Source organism: Sorex araneus, chromosome 3 (genome assembly GCF_027595985.1).
Source record: "Sorex araneus isolate mSorAra2 chromosome 3, mSorAra2.pri, whole genome shotgun sequence".
NCBI classification, from domain to species: Eukaryota; Metazoa; Chordata; class Mammalia; order Eulipotyphla; family Soricidae; genus Sorex; species Sorex araneus.
Window position 1 is genome coordinate 9,973,264 of NC_073304.1, and position 24,374 is coordinate 9,997,637.

The 24,374-nt window shown below is 43.8% G+C and overlaps 1 protein-coding gene across 2 annotated transcripts; it reads left to right on the forward strand.

Moving 5' to 3' along the window:
* Nucleotides 1-563: 563 nt before the first annotated feature.
* Nucleotides 564-24,374, forward strand: TC2N (tandem C2 domains, nuclear). Of its 2 annotated transcripts, XM_055133632.1 has the most exons (11): nucleotides 564-630; nucleotides 1,940-2,176; nucleotides 4,202-4,369; nucleotides 6,635-6,726; nucleotides 10,061-10,136; nucleotides 12,283-12,383; nucleotides 12,775-12,891; nucleotides 13,905-14,096; nucleotides 18,022-18,136; nucleotides 21,169-21,368; nucleotides 24,264-24,374. In XM_055133632.1, exons 1-11 carry the CDS (start codon nucleotides 564-566, stop codon nucleotides 24,372-24,374), a joined length of 1,476 nt encoding a protein of 491 aa, XP_054989607.1. The 2 variants fall into 2 exon arrangements, with proteins under 2 accessions (XP_054989607.1, XP_054989608.1); XM_055133633.1 differs by lacking the exon at nucleotides 13,905-14,096.

Sequence of the window (24,374 nt, forward strand, 5' to 3'; positions counted from 1 at the left end):
TCTCATACATTACTACTGGAAATGGAAAAATGGGACAACTTGAGAAAGAAAAGGGCCAATTTTAAACAAAATCACACCCATATTTATCATTTGATTCAGCAATCCTATTTCTAGTATGAATTTGGGGTGGGGTTTTTTTGGAGGGGGTGGGATGGTACACGTGCTGTGCTCAGGACTTACCTCCAGCTCTGTGCTCAGGGACCACTCCTGGTGGTGCTCAGGGGACCATCTGTGGTACCCGGATCAAACGTGGGTCAGCTGTGTGCAAATCAAGTGCCTTTCCTGCTAAAACTGTTTCCAGCCTCACTTAGTAATGTTTAGATATATTATTTTAATTGCTCATAAGGAGTCTAGGTAATACAAAATTACATAGAGAAAATTACATAAGTATTTCTCAACCGTTTTAGCTTTGGTGTCCTCAAATTAAATCCTAGAGACACTGACAATCTGTTTAGTGAGATGTATTGGCATTAAGTATGACAAAACTGTTTTCTGTTTTGCCAACAGGTTAGTATTAAAATTGGAAGTTGTATCTTTTTACTGCCTACTGGAAATTGAATGTAATGGCAACAGAATTTGTGAAGAGTTGCTGTAGAGGATGTTTCTATGGTGAAACAGAAAAACACAACTGTGAGTTTCATTATACTTCGACTTCCACAATCCTTGACTTAATATCTTCTTTATTTGTAGCTTTTGAAATATGATAATCCATGCGACATGCTTTCTGCCTTCATGGGGGAAGTAGAAGTAGAACCCAGTATAAAATATATATATATATTCTGGGGTATAAAGTAGACAGGTGAATCCCGTTTGGGAGATGTTGGCACATCACAAATGGCATTTGGTAGGGAAGTAAGTCGGAAGGGGATTTTATCAAGTTGAGTCGGGAGAAGGAAGGGAGGGGAGGGGAGAAGGAATGATTCTTACGGAGGGGTGGAATAGTTCAGGTTGCGACAGGAAGGGTAGAGAATTGTTGAAGGGCTTAGGGGACAATGCAAACTGACAGATGTTTTGGATTAAATTAATTTCTGTTTTTTGAACTGTGCATCTGAGTGGCTGTCATGAGTGAGTGGCCCGTGGGGGAAGTGATGTCTCTGCATCTGTGCCAAGACCACATTTATCAGCAGCTCTTAGTAATCACCTGGACTTTCTTTTTCTCTGATTCTTCCTTCTATTTGGTAGTGCAGAGCAGGCCTTAAACATTTTCCACTTGCCATCCCTTCCCCAACCCCAGAATTTATACACAACCCTAGATATATGAAATAGCTGTACAAAAAACAAATAGGTATGCAAATCAAATTATTTCACGGTAATAAATCGTAAACAGACTGATTTGATATTTTTGGATTTGGGATCATACCCAGCAGTGCTCTGGGCTAACTCCTGGGTCTGTATGCAGGAATCATTCCTGGCAGGACCATACACACACACACACACACACACACACACACACACACACACACACACACACACACACACACACACACACACACACACACAGAGTGCCAGGGACTGAGCACAGGTCAGCCCCGTGCAAGGCAAGCACCCTGCCCACTGTGCTATCACTCTAGCCCCTGTTGACTATATCTTTAAATGACTAGATTTTGCTCGAAAATGTTGTGGAACTCATTGCAATAAGCTTGCTTTCCTTTCATGGACTCTTCTGTGGGAATAAGATCTTTAAAAACACTGCTTTTATCATTCTGGTAAGTTAATATACTCCGGCAATGGCATATTAATTGCTCAAATATTGGCTGGGCAGAATTAATGGAGATTCCAGAAGTGCTTGATAGGACCCTAGAGTGGCTTATGTATCAGCAGTTTCTTCTCAATTGAGTAAGTAAGAGCTAAAGCCCGAGAGGTGCAGGTTGTTCTGAGAAGGTATCTCTGTACATGAATCCTAACCATTGTTCTCCTCTCCTTTCCCTTTCATCTGCAGTTTCCATGGAGGGAGACTTTAAAGAAGCAGTGTCAAAAAGGCAAAGTACGGCTCTGTGTGTCCCTCCCTTGTCTTCTGTCTCTGTAAAGCCTCAGGTTGGCTGTACTGAAGATTATTTACTTTCCAAATTACCATCTGACGGCAAAGAAGTGCCATTTGTGGTCCCCAGGTTTAAATTGTCTTATATTCAGCCCCGGACACAAGGAATTCTGCCTTCACATCTAGAAGAGCTGGAAGGTAAACAATGCTCAGGTTTTTTATTTTAAAAAGATTTTTTTTGTTTGTTTTTCTTGCATATCAGCTTCTTGAGCTATCTCCCCAGGCCCCAAAAGGCAGGACTTAAAAATCAATAAGCAATACTTGAATGCTGTTAGTTTGTCCTTTTAAATTTTTTAACATAAAGATATAATTTTATATCTAATATGAATAACACATTTTACTTTTTTGTTTTATTCTTATTTATAGGATAATTTAATATGTGGTGACTTTGAAAATACTCCATTATAAATATGGGAATACAACAGAATTGTGTGCAGATTTATCCCCTTTTAAGGGATTGTATAACTATACTGTTCTCTTTCACATATCTAAAAAGAAATACTAGGGGAGATATAGAGGAATTATTGCATATCTAATCAACCTTCCTCCTTCTTTTCCTTCTTTCCATCCATCCATCTACCCATTCATCCTCCATCCCTCCCACCTTCCCTCTTTTTCCTTTCATTGGGCGGTTAACTTAGTTGGACCGTTCTATAGCAATTTTTAATTTTAATGTTGTTTGATTTATTTATATTGCTGCTGTTTTCAGGTCACATCAGGCAGCACTCAGGACTTACTCCTAGTGGGTCTTGGGGACCATATACCGAGTTGAGGATCAAACCAGGGTTGGCTGTGTGCAACGCAAGCACCTTAACCCCTACACTATCCTTCCAGCCCTATTGTTATTCAGTTTATTTAAATTCTACTCTATGGCTACTGCTGTGCTCAATTTATGTAGTGTGTCCCTTACTAAAAGGCCCTACAAACTTTCTTACATTTGCACTTAAACATAGAAACTTTTATTTATTTATTTATTTTTGGCTCTTTGGGTTACACCTGGCAATGCACAGGGATTACTCCTGGCTTTGCACTCAGAAATTACTCCTGGCAGTACTCGGGGGACCATATGGGATGTTGGGAATCAAACCTGGGTTTGCCATGTGCAAGGCAAATGCCCTACCCGGTGTACTATTGCTCCAGCCCCTAAACATAGAAATTTTTTTGGTTGGGCTTTTGACAGTTTAGATCTACAGTCATATGTAATTAGCTTTCTGTGATTGTGTTTACTTGGGGTAAAGGGTTTCACCCCTGTAAAATGTGTAGTTCCCTTATCACCTTTCAGTAAAAGGATCTCTTTCTCCACTGTGGTATAATGCCAACTGATTCTTCGTCATGTTTTCATAAAATGGGTATCTAAAATGGGTGTCTTTATTGGCCATTGATTCTGTTTTATTGATCATATAATTATGCCAGTTTCCATTTTAATACCCAGTAGAGCAAATCTTTTCATCCTGTTTTTTAAAAAATGCTGTTGTTTTGCTTTTCATAAGTCTTTTATGTTTTCTTATGAATATTTTATAGTCATCTTTTTGTTATTTAACTCCTAACTTTATTGTTTTATAGGTCAAGAACATACTCTGATTTTAATCTTTTCAAATCTTTTCCTTACTCCGTGTACTTTAGCTTGAGGTCAGTTTTTAGGAATGCCTTTGTGGAATACATACATGTACAAAAAATATTAAAAGATTTTCTTTTTGCTGATTAGATGTCTTTTGTTGAAGTAAAAAAATAAAATGAAGGGGCTGGAGCGATAGCACAGCGGGTAGGGCATTTGCCTTGCACGCGACCAACCTGGGTTCAATCCCCAGCATCCCATATGGTCCCCCAAGCACCGCCAGGAGTAATTCCTGAGTTCAAAGCCGGGAATAACCCCTGAGCATCGCTGGGTGTGACCCAAAAAGCAAAAAAAAAAAAAGAAAAAAAGAAATAGAAAATACAGAATTGTCTATGGGACCAAGGAAAGGGCCAGATTTTACTAGACTGTCATGGGAACAGCAATGTTACAGGGTAATACTCCGCATAACTGGATCTCAGTAAATGTGGACTGACGTTTTTAGATATCACATATATGTGCTTCCGACTTAGCCAGTCTTCTGCCATGGGTCCCTGGCTGGTGACTCTAAGGCAGGGATGCTGGAAAACTCGAGAAATCCTTCCTTTCAGGATCTGCCAGAGCCTCTTTCGGAGATCGGAAGGTAGAACTTTCCAGTTCATCGCAGCATGGACCCAGCTATGATGTGTATAACCCCTTCTACATGTACCAGCACGTTTCACCTGATTTGAATCGGCGCTTTTCTCCTCGTTCAGCAACAACAAGATTATATGGCTCGGGTATGAAAAACGTGTTGTTTTTCTTCTTGTGTTTCTCTGACACACGTAGGAATCAGTTCAAATCCGAAACCTTGTGAGAAACGGCGCTCATGGGCCAGGAACGTAGCACAGGGGGTGAGTAGGTGCGGGTCCCAGGTACCGCAAGGCCCTCGGAACCCACCCAGTGTGGTGCTGGTGGTCTTCGGCCCTGCAAGACCCAAGCAGCGCCGTGACCTCAGGCCCTGGCACTGAACATCTGCCCAGTATCACTTCCATCCTCTTGTCCCAGCGCCATTCCTGGCACTCCTTGGGGGTCACCAGTGAGGCCTCCCATGGTGCTCAGGGATCTGAGTACTCAGGTACACAGGGGATGGAACCCTGGGCCTCACAAATGCCTGGCAGGTACTCTGCCCTAGGGGCAAACTCCAGACCCTGACTTCCATCGTGTTGGTCTCTTCCGGGAAGCGGTATTTTTGGGGCTGGAGCAATAGCACAGCGGGTGGGGTGTTTGCCTTGCACGTGGCCAACCCAGGTTCGATTCCCAGCATCCCATAGGGCCCCCTCAAGCACTGCCAGGGGTGATTCCTGAGTGCAGAGCCAGGAGTAACCACTGTGCATCGCCGGGTGTGACCCAAAAAGAAAAAAAAAAAGTTGTATTTTTAGAATTTTTTGCATCCGTTTTGCATGTCATTAATCCATTGATAAATTCCTTTTTCATTTTCCACTCAATACAAGGAAGGCGGTGAATTGAGAAATGCATGGCATAATTAGGAAAAACAGGTTGCCCAAATAATTCTAGAATTTTCTCAGCTTAGTATTGGAGACTAACAGTTATAACTTACGGGTGTATCTTTCACAAAATCTTCATTTTTTTTTTCTTTTTTACAACAGTAATGTAAGGGTGAAATCAGGAACCTGGGGTTATGCTTCAGGGGTCAAGTGCCTGCCTCTGTTTGTGTAGGTGCAAGTTTCATCTCTGGCACTAGGCCCCCAGGCCTTGTGTGGTTCTGGTACCACCAGTGTTAGATCCTGGGCATTGTGGTAACAACAAATGGAAGGGAAAATACAGTAAACTAGAACAGGATCATTTATTTAAACATCTTTTAAAAAAATATATTGTTTTTATTCAAACACTTAAGTGCCGTGCTATAAACCACAATTGCCTTTGGGTGTGTTGGGGGGGGGCGGGGTGGGAATTGGCCAGTCATACCTGGTGGTGTTCAGGGCTTAATGCCTGGCTCTGTGCTCAGGGATCACTTTTCACTGGTACTTGGGGATCAGATGTGGTGTTTCAGATCAAACCTGGGTCAGTAGCACTTAACCGCTGTACACACTCTCTTCCCCACCCCCTCTCTCCCGTCCATAAGCCACAATTAATGGAGTTTCATTCCTTAAGATTATTGAGTTTAGGAGGAAAACTCGAATTATGAGAACATATGGAATTGATTTTTCCCCCAGTGTAATAATTGCTTATTAGATAGTTGGATTGTATTTAGCACAAAAGACACATTCTTGTAGATTAATTTCTGGGTACAAAGAATTACATAATATAATCAAAAAGAATGAATTTTTCCCACTTGATATTTGATAGCCCTGTATCACTGTCATCCAGTTATTCATCGATTTGCTCGAGCGGGCACCAGTAACGTCTCCATTGTGAGACTTGTTGTTACTGTTTTTGGCACATCGAATATGCCACACACAGGTAGCTTGCCAGGCTCTGCTGTGCAGGCGGGATACTCTCGGTAGCTTGCCGGGCTCTCCGAGAGGGATGGAGGAATTGAACCCAGGTTGGCTGTGTGCAAGGCAAATGCCCTACCTGTTGTGCTATCGCTCCAGTCCAATGTTTGATTTGGGTGTGAAAATTTATTTACATTGTTTTTGTTTAAATGGAAGTGAAATAGGGGCTGGAGCGATAGCACAGTGGGTATGGCGTTTGCCTTGCACACGGCCAACCCGGGTTCGATTCCCAGCATCCCATATGGTCCTCCAGCACCGCCAGGAGTAATTCCTGAGTGCAGAGCCAGGAGTAAGCCCTGTGCATTGCTGGGTGTGACCCGAAAAGAAAAAAAATAGATGTAAATAAATAAATAAATAAATGGAAGTAAAATAATTAGAAAGGTTATTTTTAATGTCATTAGAAGACTTTATACCTCTTAAATAGTTTTGCTTATACTACCCAAAATACATTCCTAGGGAGATATAGTACATGTTAATTATCATTCCAACATTAATTTTTCCTTACTAAGAAAATAAGTGGTTTCCTTATGCTCCTTTGTTATGCAGTTTGTGATTTAAGGACCAGCAAACCTCCCAATACCCCTGGGCTTAGTAAGTCTATGTTTGATCTTACAAGTTCATCTCAGCGATTCATCCAGGTAAGTTTATAAGTCATATGTATTTATTTGCCAAAAAATTAGAAATGTGTGATTATATTAAGAAATGTGTGATTTGTTATTTCTTGTCACTGTCACTGTCATCTTCTTGCTCACCAATTTGCTTGAGTGGGCACCAGTAATGTCTCCATTGTGAGACTTGTTGTTACTGTTTTTGGCATATCAGATCCACCACGGGGAGCTTGCCAGGCTCTACCATGTAGCGGGATACTCTCAGTAGCTTGCCGGGCTCTTTGAGAGGGACAGAGGAATCAAACCCACGTTGGCTGCGTGCAAGGCAAATGCTCTACCCACTGTGCTATCACTCCAGCCCCATTTGTGGGGTACAAAATATATATATGTATACATATATATATGAGACACATCCAAGGTGAGGGTAAACAGGGGCCAGGAGGACTGGTCAATGGCTGGAAACTTGTCACAACTGTGTGGGGGGCAAGGGGCAGTTAGGATCGAGAAGGGACCAGCATGACAATGATAGTTGCAAATGATCATTTTGGACAGGAACTGGGTGTTGAAAGTAAAGGGATATATCTGTTGCCAACCAGAAGGCCCAAAGAAACAGTGGCAGGGGGCGGGGAGGAGGGCAGGAGGGGAACTGGGACCACCAGTGGTGGGAAAAGTACACTGGTGAAGGGATGGGTGTTGGAACATTATATGCTGAAACCCAATCATGAACAACTTTACAAGTGTATTTATCACTGTGATTAAGTAAAAATTATTTACTTAATTTATTTAATCTTGTAGGTGTATTTATTCTAATCATTGAAGAGCACTTGACACTTCTTTTGTGTGTGATTTTATAAACCTCAGTTGAATATTGGGGGAAAAAATGTCCTTTCCCCTTTTTTGTAGTTAATGTGCGAATTTTATATCTCAGTTGGCATGCACCCAGGCAGGGTAGGGCAGTTGGAATTGAAAACGGTACCCTGCAAAGTACTGATTGATGTTCACTTTTCTTATTGAGCTTCTGCTACCTTGCTAGTAAGAATTAGCATTTCTGCCGAGATGAAGGACTTTGTTAATGCAGTCGTTTCCAGTCTTTGAAATATAATTGAGAACTGTTTGATAATTGAAATGCTTTTAAGCAAACTTATTTAAAAATTCAGAAATACATGTAAACGAAGCGAGCAAGTCTAACATAAGTTAACATAAGTAACCTTTATGTTACTTAAACTTGGGGCCTTTCCCCCCATGTAAGCGTGTACATATGTTTCCCCCTGAGGAAACGTGACTCTCCATTTGGGGCTGGAGAAGGCCTTTCTGACACACACAGCTCAGGGGCCCTGGCGACCGGGGCCAGTGAATCCTGGGCAGGTGACGCGGTGCCAGGCATGGGATCCAGTACTGCTCAGCCCCGCCACGCCAGGAACCACTCAGCCACCCCAGCCTCCTGGGCCATGCCCAGTGGCGCTGGGGACCCCCCTGAGGTCACACCCTAACCCCCCGCCTTATCTCCCTGGCCCTGAAATGTGAAGATATTCTAGTTTGTTTGTCTTGGGACCACACCTGGCAATGCTCAGGGCTTATTTGTGGTCCATGCTCAGGAATCACTCCTGGTGGGGCTCGCGGGGGACCCGAGGGGTGCCAGGGCTCGAACCCGGGCTGGCTGCATTGTAAGGCCGCTCTCCTGTCTGTCAGACCCCAGTGTAAGTATATTCTAGATAATCCTCAGGTGGGCTCAGGTTTTGCAGATGAGTTTTCCTCCTCTTCAGCACCCACCTCATCTCAAGGTGGGTGAGTCCCACATCCACCCGACCCACCAGGATTTGGGCACACGGGCTCGGGCTCTAAGGCCTCCGAGTGGCCTTCGGGCAGGAGGGTCTTGGGCGGGGGCTCAGGCTGACTCTGCCGCTACCAAGTGTCTCTGCCTGGGTCTCCCCTTCCCACGCCAGTGTGGCCATGAGCTGCACCCCGGCTGGTTCCGGGGGCCCAGGTGCCATGCTGGGATGCTGCCTGATTCTGATTGCCTCCTCTGGCACACTCGGCTCATCGTTGCCCCACTTCTGCCACCTACGTTCGGTAAGGCATTTGCCTTGCATACAGCTGACCCAGGGTTTGCTCCCTGGCATCCCATATGGGCCGGCTCTGTAGATGCAGACTGCCAGGCCTCTCCCCACTGACCCCCCCGCCCCCCCGAGCTGTGGACGCAGCTGTTGCATTGTGGTCTGTGCCTGTTCCAGGCCTTTCCCAGGGGATGCCCGGCAGCTGGTCCCCAGGGACCGGCTCGGGCAACAACACCGCTCAGCAGTTCTAGGAGGGAAGATGCTTCCCTGTGCTCTGATTTCTGTTGGTACCTTCACACCTGAAATAGAAGCTGTTGTGCCTTGCTTCTTGTTAGAAAAACAAGTCAAAAGGTGTAAAGACTTTTCCACGTCTTCTCTCGCAAGATATGTAAGATTTTCCTGAATCTTACATTTCCTGAATTTTCCTGAACACACAAAACACTTATTGTCTTTTTCCTACATAAAGGTGAGAAATCATGGTGCAGGAGAGCAGTTCAGGGGTTAAAGCACTTGCCTGAGATGCAGGAGACCCCACGTATAGTCCCCGCCCTGAGCACAGAGCCAGGAGACAGCCAGAGCACAGAACTAGGAGTGAGTCCTGAGCACAGAACCAAGAATAAGTCCTGAGCACAGAGCCAGGAGTAAGCCCTGAGCACAGAGCCAGGAGTAATCTCTGACCATAGAGCTAGGAGTGAGCCTTGAGCACAGAGCCAGGACTGACCTGAGCACAGAGCCAGGAGTAAGCCCTGAGCACAGAGCCAGGACTGACCTGAGCACAGAGCCAGGAGTAAGCCCTGAGCATAGAGCCAGGAGTGAGTCCTGAGCACTGCTGAGTGTGGCCCAAACAGCAACCACCAAAAATGGAAATTCTGGGGGCCGGAGTGATAGTACAGCGGGTAGGGCATTTGCCTTGCATACGGCTGACCCAGGTTCAATCCCTGGCATCCCATATGGTCCCTCGAACACCTCCCGGAGTGATTCATGAGTGCAGAGCCTGGAGTATATCCCCTGGGTATTGCCTGGTGTGACCCAAAAAGAGAAAGAAAAAGAGAAAGAGAAAAGGAAGGAAGGAAGGAAGGAAGGAAGGAAGGAAGGAAGGAAGGAAGGAAGGAAGGAAGGAAGGAAGGAAGGAAGGAAGGAAGGAAGGAAGGAAGGAAGGGAAAAAAGAGAGGGAAGAACAAAAATGGAAATTCTGCCCCGTTACACTGTCAAAATAGTTGGCCTGCTGGTTGACAGAGGGTGGAAGTGGACTGAGTTTCAGAGTCCTTAACATTGGACGTGAGGTTTTGACGAGGGGATTCTCTTTGCAGCGGCATGATTCCCTGTCCAGTGTGCCCAGTAGCTCTTCTTCACGCAAGAATTCTCAGGGGAGTAGCAGAAGCCTGGGTAAGGAACAGAGTATTCTATTATTACACTAAGGGATTATTTCTACCCGGTAGTAATTTGAAAGTTTATGTAATAAGGTGATAAAACTCTAGATGATTCTGTGTTGGCAATGTTATCTGCTTGTGACTTCTCAGGTCAGATGCTCCATTATTGTTTTTTTCTTTCTGATGTTCAGGTATGAATACTTCTTTTCAAAAAATTGAAGCAGTTCATTCTTTTGTTTCTTTGACCGTATATATACAGTACTAAGCATAAACATACAGTATTAAGTTCCTATCAGTTGCATTTTGGAAAGTGTTTCTTAGATTTAACTTAATTCCCTCAGTTATTGGGATGTTTTTAAGATGTACTTACAAAAATAATTGAACTATTTTTAAATAATTGCTTTAAAAATTTGTTAAGACTTGCTTTAAAAGTGTTATCATTGGATAGGTGAGACATGACTCTGACCATAATGAGATCCAAGTATAAAATAAAATTTAATGTAATATACTTTAGATTCCAGAGTTGAAAAGTATATATGCAAATGAGAATAGGCAATTTTATATTGTATTAAAATTAAAATTTTAATTTTCTTATTTACATAGGTCCAAATCATATAGTAATCATTAATTGGCCCCTACTTATTTGTTTTCTGATAATTTTATTTGCCAGTTCTTAAAAGTTTTGTTGGAATAAGTAATATAAAGTAAATTTGTTATTTGCTCAAGGAGGTAGGTTGGGGTTGGGAGGGGAATTGAAGATACTAGTGGAGAAGTCACACTATATGTATATATATATAAAATAGTGGTGGTATTGGAACACTCAATGCTTGAAACAATTGTATAGTGAACAACTTTGTAAATCATGGGGTTTTCAAGCAAAATCAGTAAAAAAAAAATGAACTACAGAGCAAAAAAATGCTAGTAGCTGAACTATAGAGCTGGAGACAGAGCTCCCGGTTGGAGCACCTCGTAGGTATGCAGGAGGTCTATCCCCGGCACCTCATGCCGCCCCAGGTTCCTCTGCTCAGCCCCAAGCACAGGGCTGGGGGGTAACCCCGGGACGCCACTCAGGATGGCTCAGACAGGTAGCGGGGACTGGCCTAGATGCTGTCATCAGGGCACACCTGGCAGGCACCCAACCCGTATTCAGTTCCCGCCATCCCGTGGTCCTCTGAGCAGTGCCAGGTCCAGCTCCAGACACCCCCAGCCCTGCCGGGGTCCCCCCACTGCAGGACCCAAGCAGCATCATGTCCTCCGGCCCTGGCATCAGCCTGGGTGGCCAGAAATCCCTGGGGGGGCCGTAAGCCTCCAGAGTACCACTTGAGAGGCCCCCCTCAAAAAAGAAAACCCTAAAAAGTTAAAGTATAATTGATGTGTCCATAACATTATGTTTGTTTTAGATATATAACATAATGATTTAGTTATTCTACTGAGAAATGTCTAGTTCACATCCCTCTTCATTCGTAGTTAATGATTTTTTTTTGTGAGGAAACTCTATTAGCAACTTTCAAATATGCAGTATACTATTATTTGTCTTGGGGCCACACCTGGCGATGCTTAGGGCTGACTCCTGGCTCTGAGCTCAGAGGTCACTCCTGGCACTTGGGGGACCGTGTGGGGTGTGGAGGATTGAACCTGCGTCAGTACAAGGCAGATGCCCTCCCCACTGTCCTTTCACTCTGGCCCTAAGCAGTTTATTATTATTAACTGGTCGCCATATGGTGAATTTTGTCTCCATGCCTTGTTTTATAATGGGGGCCTGTTAGCTTTTCTCTTGTCTTCCTGTGCCCACCTGTCCTTCCTTCTGCCACTGACAGTTGCCAGTCTGTTCTCTATATCCTGAATGTACAGTTTAGGTTCCACACAGAAGTGAGGTCCTACTCCCGTGGTCTGTATCTGATATTTCACTTAGCCACGCCCTCGAAGTCCATGTAAGTTGCTGCAAGTGGCAGGATTTCATTCCTGTTTTTTATGACTCAGAGCTTAAGCCCCTTTCTTAGCACCATTTCCCAGCACTGTAGCAAACCACCTTGATGTGAGCATTTGGTCTTATTCAATTGGCCATTTTTAAACTGGGCTCTGAAATGGGATTCTCTCAACGCTTCCTTTGGGTTCGAAGCCTTGCACAGCACTTCACACGTCTCTGTTCTCCCACAATCCAGATACGATCACTCTCTCAGGAGACGAAAGAGATTTGGGGCGATTGAATGTAAAAGTGTCTTATAATCCTTCGGTCGAGCAGATCTGGATCACAGTTTTACAGGTAAGGAGATACAGTCGCTTTTGACCTCTCTTGCAAAATTAAATATTTGACATTACAAGCATCTATTTTCAGTCTCTTCTGGGAAATGGGCCAGTATTTTCTTAGGAATTTGAGATTCTATCGTATTTTGCAGAAAATATTATTGAATAAAGAGTCTTGTAATGGTTATAAGTCTGTAGGTCTGATGGACATTTATTTGTTTTTAATCTCAAGGAGGAAATTCATCCGTTGCCAGAGTCTTAAATGTCAGAATGTAGATGAAACAAGAGGCCCATAGACTAATGTTTACTCTTGTCATTTTTATTTACGTCATTAGCTCAAGAACTGCATCAGATGTTTGTGTTTTGAAGTTCTTTGTCAGATTCAAACTGTACACTTACTGTTTTTTCAGTGCAGAGATTTACTTTGGCCCTCTAGCTGTGGAGACTCTCCTACTATTTTGATAAAAGGAACGCTCACGTTGGCCAAACCTGTGCATTTCAAATCTTCCGCCAAGGAAGGCTCCAATGTAAGTGGATGGTGGTGTTTGAAATTTTTTTTTCTCATTAGAGTTCAAGTGTGTCTCATTTTAACTCAAGTAAAAGATTGATTAGTGAAGTATTATTGGGGTAAATTACAAAGAGTTCTTGCTTTGTATTTAAGTTTCTTAATTTTGGGAGGACACGCCCAGTGATGCTCAGAAGTTACTCCTGACTCTGCACTCAGGAATCACTCTTGGGGGATCTCAGGGGACCAAATGGGATGCAGGAATAGAATCCTGGTCACCTACCTACAGGGGCAAGCACCTAACCCACTGTATTTTCTTCAAGGCCTCTTGTCTCTGCTTTTTAAAGACGGTTTTGAAACTCGAAAATGTTTGCTATTTCGTTGTTCAATAGTAAAGGTGCCTTTAGAACAAAAGATATGAACATTTCACCCTTGCTTGCTCTTAAGCTTGTAATTCTGACAGATAAGCCAACAGATCATTATAGCACAGTGTAAGAGATGGAGTTGGATGGGCTGGAGAGATAGTACAGAGGAGGGTTAGGCACTTGCCTTGCACACAACAGAGCCTGGCTGGCCACATATGGTACCTCATGTACCAGTGAAGTGATTCTTGAGCACAGAACCAGGAGTAAGCCCTGAGCACAGCCAGGTGTGACCACACCCCTCAAAAATAATCCATGGCCATTTTTACTTTTTATTTACCTAAAGGATGCTTTAGGGCCTGGAGCTATAGCACAGCGGGTAGGGCGTTTGCCTTGCACCCGGCCAACCCGGGTTCGAATCCCAGCATCCCATATGGTCTTCTGAGCACCGCCAAGGAATAATTCCTGAGTGCAGAACCAGGAGTAACTCTTGTGCATTGCCGGGTGTGACCCCCCAAAAAAAATTTTTTTTAAAAGAAGAATGCTTTAGATTTAAAGAAATTGAATCTACCTTTCCTGGATTTTGTTATTTTCATGTATTTTTGTTTGGTACCTCAGCCTTTCCTTATGTCCTTTGACATTTTATATTTGTGTGTGTGTTTGTGTGTTTTAGACTATTGAATTCATGGAAACATTTGTATTTGCTATTAAACTCCAAAGTCTACAAAGTGTAAGACTTGTGTTTAAGATTCAAACCCAGACCCCCAGGAAGAAAACCATTGGTGAATGCTCCCTGTCACTCAGAACTCTCAGCTCACAGGAAATGGATTATTCTTTGGACATAACACCACCTTCCAAAGTTTCCGTAAGTAACAGGACTTTGTAATGCTAAAATGATCTTAGACTAGAACTATTTAGTTGATGGCTTCTTGTTTGCTTGAGTACAACTTGAATTTTATGGAAGCGGGAACATTCTCAAGAAGCAATAATAATGTCATTTAACTATAGTTTTTAAATAATGAAAGGTCAACAGAACCCCTGTATTTCCTCCATTGGGAAATTTATTTTAAAATTGATTTCCCATACTGCATTTTAATATTTCACTCTTCAGGGGAAAGTAATTATGAAGTATGAGTCACACTTTTTATGTTTTTAATGTTTTAGTAGTTGAACACTTTGAAAAAGCAGGAAATTTATCTCAGTGATTAAAAAAATATTTTTATCTACCCCCAAATTATTTAGAATAGAGGTTCTTACAACTGTTTTTTTTTATTAAGAACTTGATTATCTAAAGCTCTGAGTTTGGTTTTTTTTTCTTTTTAGCTATGTTTTGAGACTTGATATTTTCTCTCAGCCAGCAGTACTTTAATTTTTTAATCCCTCATAATTTATTATAGTTTTATGTTAAGTAATATTTATAAAGATCAAAATATTTTCACTTTTATGAAGTCTAACCCATATGTGATTTTAAATTTGTGTAGGATTTATTTATTTATTTATTTATTTATTGCTTTCTGGGTCACACCCAGTGATGCACAGGGGTTACTCCTGGCTTTGCACTCAGGAATTACTCCTGGTGGTGCTCGGGGGACCATATGGGATGCTGGGAATCAAACCTGGGTTGGCTGCATGCAAGACAAACGCCCTACCCGCTGTGCTATTGCTCCAGCCCCTGTGTAAGATTTATATTTTACCTATATCCAAGAACATTAAGGGTGCCCGGATGTGATTTTTAACCATGACTGTGCCTCATAATCATTCAGGGAACTTTAAAAAACATATACACACCTAAACCAATTATATTTGAATATTTGGGATGGGGCAGGGTAGGAGAATTTTGGATTTTTTTTTAAAGAAACTTCTATGATGATTCTAATGTGTATTGCCTAGCTTGAGATCCACTGAAGTAAAGGGAAGATTAGAAATAAAAAAAAATTAAAGCAAAGGATTACTAGACTTTATGATTAGTGAGACTAGAAGGTTCTTGATAGCTATTTTCCATTATTTTTGTTCCTATCCCCTGTGTCCTTTCTTGATAGTATTTATTTCCATTTAGGATTATTGAAATTACTTTCTCAATGAAAGGGATTAAAAACAATTTCCCTTTGTCTTTCTGGGGACTTTTTTTTCTCTCTTTTGGGGGCCACACCAAACTCTGTGCTGGGGCATGTTAATGAACACATGGGGTCAGGCATGTTAATGAACACGTCCGCCCCTCTCGGAGAGCCCGGCAAGCTACCAAGAATATCCCACCCGCACAGCAGAGCCTGGCAAGCTACCCGTGGCGTATTCCATATGCCAAAAACAGTAACAACAAGTCTCACAATGGAGACATTACAGGTGCCTGCTCGAGCAAATCGATGAACAACAGGACGACAGTGCTATAGTGCTACAGTGATGTGGAAAGAACCCAATGTCTTAACAGACAGTGACTTCCCCGCGAAGAGCAGAACTTTCACTGAGAGCTTATAAATTCCCTCGCTGAAAAGTTCTTGACCTTGATCAGTAGCAAGTATTTACTTAAGGTCTCAGGTTTCCGTCTTGACTAGTACAGCAGAGACAAGGTCTGCCTGAAGAGGCAGTTGGCTTTCATAGAGCCTTATGTCAGGCTGCCTAGTGGCTTCACGCGTGCACCAAATGAGTGAGCTTGTAGACGCCCAGGTGGTGATGTATCTGCCCAGAGCTCATGCTGGCATTTCTCTGGGTCATCGGGAATCAGGATTTGAGTGGCTGCCTCTGATCGAGGCGTCAGCTCTCTCTTAGTTCTGCCACATTGTGACGCCAGGTGAGGTACTTACTCCTCGCCGTCACCTCCCTGAATTGCTTCCTCTGATTCTGCCTAACGTTTCCCTTTCAGCAACAGTTCCTGGAAAGGCTCTTAAAGTTTTCTTTGATACATGATAAATGATTCAGCCACAGAGATCTTACAGCTTCTACTCATGTTCTTGTAATTCTCACTATGTACCTGCTACTTGGGGTCTTAATGTTCTAGTTATCAGGAGATTGAAAATCACCATATTTTTCATGATCTGAAATAATGTGATGTAAATTTTTGTTTGTTTTTTGTTTGTTTGTCTGGGGACCACTCCCAGCAATGCTCAGCGGTGATTCATGCCTCTGCATTCTGGAATTACTACTGGTGGTACTCAGGGACCTGCATGGGGTGCTAGAGATCAAACTCAGCTCAGCCAGCACGGCAAGCACCCTACCTACCGTACTATCTCTTTGGCCCCTATAAATTCTATTTTAAGATATGATTAAGATATGAAACATAACACTGTGAATTTGTGAGATAACCTAAGGTTATATCTGTTGGTGCTAAGGTGGAAACACGCAGTATGAGAGATCGAACCCGGGTTGTGACACTTGCTAGGCGTGAGCCCTGCCCTATTGAGCTAGCTTCCTGACCCCTGGAATCTATGTTTTCAATGCCAAGAGCAACAGGTCTTATTTTGTGTCTGACTGCCGTGCCAGTTTGTGTGGAAAGATGTATGCATCCATCCTCACTGTAGTTAAAAAACAGAAGCAGTGGGCAGAATGTCAAGCCTAGCAGGTGAGAAACCCCGACTTTTCTTACTGGCACCTCCTGGCCACCCTGAGCACAGCCACGAGTGGCCCCTCTAATAAAAGCAAAATCAGTATGTTTATCTCTTAGCCTTCAGCATCTCCATCATTTCGACTTCTCAAAGGGAAGTCTAGCCTCACGAGCTGAAGTTACACTTTTAAGTGATTCACTTTTCACTGCATCCCTTGTGATGTTCTGGTAGCATAACCCATTTGAACCAGGTGTTAAGCAAGTGGCCGAGGGTCATTCAGCGACCCAGTCCTCCTGGCTGCTTTTTCCATGAGCCATTGGTCAGTGAGTGGGGAAAACTGGGCAACGCTCAAATAGAAACATCTCCGTGAAATGTCATTTCCCCGTTCCAAAGCTCTCCAGGTCATTCCCAGCAAAGATTTTTATGGCGTGCCTTGGGCACGCTTGCCTGAAACCTGGAATGGAATGTTCTCGTTTCAACCCATTACTGTTTTCAACCTGTTTGGGCTTTGCACAACTTGTGTCTCCTATTCTTTAGCCCCAGGACCTTGGACTGCACATCACTAGGATGGCTAAGGCTGTGTCGCAGAGGGTACGAGCAACTGTCTTCTGCTGTTCACAGTCGGAAGGAGCCCTTTGAGCTCCACGGCCCACTCTCAGGGCCCTTGTAGGCACTGTTGGCTCAGATTACCCCTTCCTGTATTATTTACAGCTTTGCCGCGTCACCGGATTCCTTCTTGCCAGCTTTCTTCTTTGACTTGCTTCCATTCAGCGACCTAATTCAGCTCAGAACCCACAAATCCGTTCACCGCGGTAATCCGCTGTCTTCAGACTTCAGTGGCACCTACTCGGGTTTCTACAACTCCAAAAACACAATGGCGATTCTTAAGTAGAGCAGATTTTATCGCATCTCTTAGGCTCCCAAATGGCTCCGTTGCAGCCTTTGAAAAGTGTGTTCTTTTGGTGTTTATGTTACAGACATTTTTCTCCAGGAAAATTTGAATTGTCTTTTGTTCTTACCAGTTTTGAAGGATCGCTGTGCTGCTGTCAGTTAAAAGCCGTGCTATAAAATGCTCTCACCTTAGCTCATGGACTTGTCGTATGATTTTTTTTTTCTTTTTCTTCCCCCTTTCCCTCCCTCCCTCTCTTTCTGACTCTGAAAATGCTCCATAACCATAGTTGCTCATTTTTCAATTTTTGAAATATCCCAAGACTTGATTTCTTATTTGCCAAACGACACCCTATTGATATACAGGTGTGCCACGCAGAACTTCAACTGGGGACCTGTTTCCAGGCGGTGAATAGCAGGATTCAGTTACAAATTCTTGAGGCGCAATATCTTCCGAGCTCAGCCACGCCTCTGACTTTGAGTGAGTATATGAGTGGTTGTTCCAAGTGGAATCTTCAGAAAATATTTGTATATGATGGTCCCCCGCCCCCCCATCCCATTTTCTTCCTGTAGAGATGACAATCTTAGTTACTTTTACCATTTCATTTAAATATTACTTCTTTAACTGAAACATGATTATTGGATTTTCTATGTTAGCCATTGTAAAGACAGGCTCAAAGGACTGGGTTGCATGATCTGCTCGCAGGAGGTTCCCCAAGCACCAAGCTGGGTGCGGCTCCAAAACAAAACTTAAGTTATTGTGCCTACCTTACCTTACCTTCTAGCTTCTGATTTTTGTTGTTGTTGTTTTATTTCGTTTTGGGGCCACATCCAGCAATGCTCAGGGGTTGCTCCCGGCTCTGCATTCAGGAATCACTCCTGGTGATGCTTGGGGGACTATATGGGATGCTGGGGATTGAACCCAGGTCAGTTGCGTACAAGTCAAACGCCTTCCCCACTGTGCTATCACTCTGGCCCCTTTGTCTTATTTGTTTGGACCAGCCAAGTTCAAGAAAGCACCTTACCCTCTGTACTGTCTCTTCAACTCCGGTTTCTTGATTCTTACCCAGTTCTCACCTTGCTCTCTGTGCTGTATCTTGGTGACCTCATTCATTAGTGGAATGTCCAGAGGAACGTTAGGTCTGTGGATGAGTCTCAGCTTCGCTAAGTCAGCCTTTCTCTAAGTCGAGGCCCCTCATGGTTCACTGCTGAGTGGAACATTTCTGAAGTATTGAGAAGTCTGGCACAATCGTAAAATGTTTTCTTCTCTCCCTGCCTTTGGGCACGAGCAGGGCTCCGGGCCCTTTGGTCATCTAGGCCTGGCTCATTCCATGGCTCCTAGAGAGGGAGGTTTGAGGTCACTTCTGCCTCTCAGGCTGAGTACGACAGATGCGCCTTTTCCCTACTAGCAGGAGAGCTATGTCCGGATGCAGGCAAACAAGAAATGAATGTTCCTGTGGCTTAGAAAGACCAAAAATAAGGAATTTTAACTGAAGTTGAAAACACCAGAAGACCGTAAAGCCAAAGGCTTTTTCTGTGCAGTGTTGTGATAAGACCTATTGTAGGTTGGGTCAGGCAACACAAAGAAATCTCGTAAATCAAATTCTGAACAAGGAAGAGTATTTCATTTCAAGTTCCAGAGAGATTAAGAAATAAGTAAGTTAATGCCGTTTGTAACTATACCCATTCTGTTCGGCATCTTTATAAAACATATAGGGATTTCCTAAGGGGGAAAAAGATGTTGAAATTCACTTCAGGGAGAGAGAAAAATCCGACTGAAACAAGAGCCCAGTAAGAGTTGTAAAGAATGGGGTCTAGCAAGAACAGCCATTTACTGGCCCCCCTACCAAGCTTTCACTGACGCTTTCGTTATACTCTGTTCTGTATAAACTCTATCACAGCATGAAAAAAGCTACACAAGTAACTTCGTGAGGGTAGCATGATCTCGATATCAAGACCAAAAGGACAAAAATACTGACATCTGAACATAGACCAGTGGGAAAAGACCATAAAACAAAAATAATCAAAGGCCAATGAGGCATTAAAAGAATAAATCAGCAGGGCTGTCTAAGTGACCGGGGTGAATTCTGGGAACCTAGGACACCAGAGTCATCTCCTGGTCGTCCTCCTTTGGTCCTAACCACTGATGAGGATGTCCCGTGATCCCCGTTTGTAGATGGAAGGGGTCATCTCGGTTCATACTTTGTGCTTCCCTCCTTCCGGAAGTTCCTTCTTACACTCTCACCTTCCCAGCCCTCACCTCTGCATCCCCTGGTCTGTCATGTTGCACTTTCTGCTTGGACTATGATTTCTGTGTGTCATTCTGATGAAGGATGGGCTCAGGGACAAAGCTTTAAAAATCTGAATTTTTATTCCATGCAGATCCCAACTGTTTTTTTTTTCTCCCAAATTTCAAGCCACATGTGGCTCTGTGCTCAAGGATTGAACCCGGCCAGTCATATGTGCAAGGCAAATGCCCTGCCGGCTGTACTCTGCAGATCCCATCTTTAATGAGTTGACTCATCTCTATCTGCCTTTGTTACATCTTTCATTTCTATAATGTTCCCAAGAGTCTATAGTTGCAATCTCCGGGGAACTTTGAGCTATTCTGCTGTCACTGGAATTTCTACACCTCACAGGTATGTTAACATGTTGACGCTGGCACGCTGTGGCTTAATGAACACAGATCGAAGCACCGGCATCAACGTGTGGGAAGGTTTTCTCTGGGGCACATAGATTTAACTTCTGGAGTCTCAAGCAAGACATTTCTCTGTGTAGCACTATAAAACCGTCCAAAGAATTGGCTTTCCTTTTCTTACTTAATTCTTTTCAATGTCTGCTCTTTCACTTCTGATTGCTATCGTGCCTGCATTTCCAGTCATTGCTGGCGTTGAGTTGCAGGAAGCTGGCATTCATTTGGGGTTGGAGCGGTGGTTTGTAGCGTCTGATACAAATTAAAAGGTTTGGGCTAGAGTGATGGAACAGCAAGCAGGGCATTTGCCTTGCACATAGCTGACCCAGGTTCGATCGCCGGCACCCCGTATGGGTCCCCAAGCCCCACCAGGTGTTATTCCTGAACAGAGAGGCAGGAGTAAACCCTGAGCATGGCCAAGTTTGGCCCAAAAACAAAACAAAAAATGGAAAGGCTTACTAGAGATGTTTCCTGTCATGGTAATAGGCTACCAACCCACATCTTTCTTTGCCAGTGAGTTCTTGCAACACACATAGTGTATAAATGTGTGCAGTGCTGTAGTTTTTGTGGCCCTCCCAAGCAGCGCTAAGGGGACCCAGGAGCCACTTCTGCTTTGGGTGTTCGGGGGAGGCAATGTTTGGGGCTACACCCGGTGGCATTCAGGGGCTCTCCCTGGCCCTGCACTCAGGAGTGTCCCCTGGCATTGCTTGGTGACCGTGTGTGTGCCGGGAATCCAAACCAGCATAAACCTCACGCAGAGCAAGTGCTCCACCTCTTTGGCCCCTGCAGCCTCTTTTAACTCAAAGTGTCTCGATTTTTAGACTTTTTTGTGAAGGTGGCCATGTTTAGCTCCGGGGAGCTGATTTATAAGAAGAAGACGCGCCTGCTGAAGGCCTCCAATGGAAGGGTCAAGTGGGGAGAGACTATGGTTTTCCCTCTCGTGGCGAGTGAAAAGGACATCATCTTCCTCCTGAAGCTGTATAGTCGAAGTTCTGTGAGAAGAAAACACTTTGTGGGCCAGGTTAGTAAGCTGCTTTTGTCTTGAATTCTTGATCTCGCGCTTTTCTAGACACTTTGACAGTTGACTAACAGTGGAAATACAGGGTAACGCTGTGGTGGAGTGTAATCAAATTAAGGGTCAGTGTTGCCACAAAAATTGAAACTCGCCAGACCTTTTGCTCGAGTGAAAAGAATTGGACTTTCTGAGCCATCAGGCTTTTAAATCAGCAAATGTTTTTTTTTTTTTTCTGAGCTTTTCAACTTTAAACGTTCTAAGAAAGATCAGTTTAATGGGGCTGCCAGTTTGTTCCTTGTGGAAGAAAGTGTGCTGATAACTAAGTAAAAGGACTTATGGCTTCAGCTCTCCAGCTTACTTTATTCTCATGCGTGTTAACTCAGTGTTTAAGGTGGGCATTCTTAATTGTGTTTGTTTTGAACTCCTTCCTAGAAGAGAACATTATAGTATTATAGTATTAATATAATACAGAGTTATAGATGGTTAGTATTATAGGATTAATATATTACAAAGTGTTAGCAATTCGTATATCTTTATATACAAGTAAGCAGGTAAACTGGCTTACTTGCCAGTCCTATGGGAATTTTTTTTCATTATGTACATTCTTTACTCTCAATGGATGAATAGTAGTTATCCATACTTTTAATTACAGGTATTATTTGACTGTTTAAATTCCATAGTCTGTATTCCTTGTTTCAAAACTTCCCCTTGGAAACAGGTTGTGTTGAACAGTCTATATGAAATGTCACTTAGTGAGTTCTCCAAGATTGATATTAATTTATACCCCTTTTTAAAAAAGTTATTTTCCCAGGACTGGAGGGACAGCACAGTGGGCAAGAAGCTTGCCTTGCCTGTGGCAACCTAGGTTCAATCCCTGGTGTCCCATATGATCCCCCCGAGCCCCAACAGGAGTGATCACAGAGCACAAAGCCATGAGTAAGCCCAGAGCACTGCCAGATGTGGCCCAAAAACAGAACAAAGGAAAAAAATAATTTTCTGAGAATACTTGTAAAAAACTCATTTTTTGGGGGGGTGGGAGGTTGTTTAGGGGTGACACTCAGCAGTGCTCAGGAGCTTCTTCAAGCTCAGTACTTAGGGGTCGTGTCTGGTGGTGCTCGGGGTCCTGTTTGGTATCAGAGATTGGACCTGGGCCTCCTGCACGAGACACCTACTCCCAGCAGGCCCATTCTGTTGTTCTTCACTCTTCCATGAGGAAGAGTTTGAACTCAAGAATTCACCCAACTTAGGGCATTTGCCTTGCATGTGGCCAACCTGGGTTTGATTCCCAGCATCCCATAGGGTCCCTGGGTACCACCAAGAGTAATTCCTGAGGGCAGAGCCAGGAGTAACCCCTGTGCATCGCCGGGTATGACCCAAAAAGCCAAAAAAAAAAAAAATTCACCCAACTGCCGTACTTTCCAAAGCCCCCAAGATCTCTGAAGTGAGTTCACCTAACTTTGTCCCGTATCACAGGCCTCAGCTATTGTGATGAAGGAAATCAGAGAGCCTCAGGTGATTTTCGGCATAAATTTCTTGTCAGTGCTTTTATGTTCTGGTTTGAAATCCTAGTCAATAACAACACTTCCAGGGGCTGGAGCGATAGCACAGCCGGTAGGGCGTTTGCCTTGCACGCGGCCAACCCGGCTTCGATTCCCAGCAACTCATATGGTCCCCTGAGCACCACCAGGGGTAATTCCTGAGTACAGAGTCAGGAGTGACCCCTGAGCATCGCCGGGTATGACCCAAAAAGCAAAAATACAACCAGTAAGACACTTACCCTGCACTCGGCTGGCCTGGTTTGATCCCCAGCATCACATATGGTTCCCTGAGCACCGTCAGGAGTGATCCCGGAGCACAGAGCCATGAGTAAACCCTGAGCAGAACTAGGTGTGGCCATGAAACAACTGCAAAGAGAATTCTGGAGTGCTGGGAGCTGTGCCATCAGCAGAACGCCCTGCCTTGTCCCCATGCCGCCAGCACTTCGCTCCCCTGTGCTGTGTGAACGGTCTCTGCCTGCTTGCCCGGCCGTTCTGCAGTGTCGCCAACAGCGCCACCAGCAGTTAACGGAGGGTGTGTGCAAGTCAGCCATCAGCACTCGCCCTGAAAAGATGAGTGAGCACTGGGGCCAGGGGAACCGTCCATAGTAAGCCCGAGAGCTGGAATGGTTACAGGCATGACGAGTAATGAAAGGCAACCCCCAGTGAGCGCCATAACCAAGGGTTGGTGCACGGCGTTGCATGCAAGCCCTAGGGAGTACCACGACCAATTTATGTGTATTGCTCCTGTCACCACGGCATCGCAGAGGGAAGGGACGGGGAGAGACGCGGCAGGAGTCTGGAGGGGTTCCGACTGGCCACCTGCTTCCTGTGGCTTCTCTGATAACATTAGCAGCCACTGTGATGGGGTGGCCAGGAGTGGAAGGAAGAGGTCATACACCTAAATCAACAAGGAACACTGCAATATTACCTGGGGTTTTGTTTGTTTGTTTGTTTGTTTGTTTAAATCATTTTATTGAAAGTATCCATATTTACAGTACAGTTCATCATATTTTTCATGCGTCATTTGTGCATAAGTGTTTTTGGGTGATTCAAATCAATTTTGAGCTCCCAGACATTACTGAATAAGAAAGGAAATGAATAACTCTTTTAGAATAAATATTTTCTGACATCTACACAAAATTCTTGAATTCAAGTCAATCATAGCCACTTGTTGGTCATAATGACTAAAGTGGTTAAGTGTTTTAAACTTTTAAATTTCAAAGAGAGAAACCGAGCTTTCGGGAAAATGTTTGACACTACGGAAGTCAGATTTCCTGTTGTCTTTCATCAAATTAGAACAATTTGCTGTTTTAAATCATTTGTTAGCATTGTGTCCAGTAAGACCTGCGCTGTTCCTTTCCAGATTTGGATAAGTGAAGAGTGTAATAACACCGAGGCAGCAAACCAGTGGAAGGAGACAGTTACCAACCCAGAGAAAGTTGTTATCCAGTGGCACAGATTAAATCCATCTTGA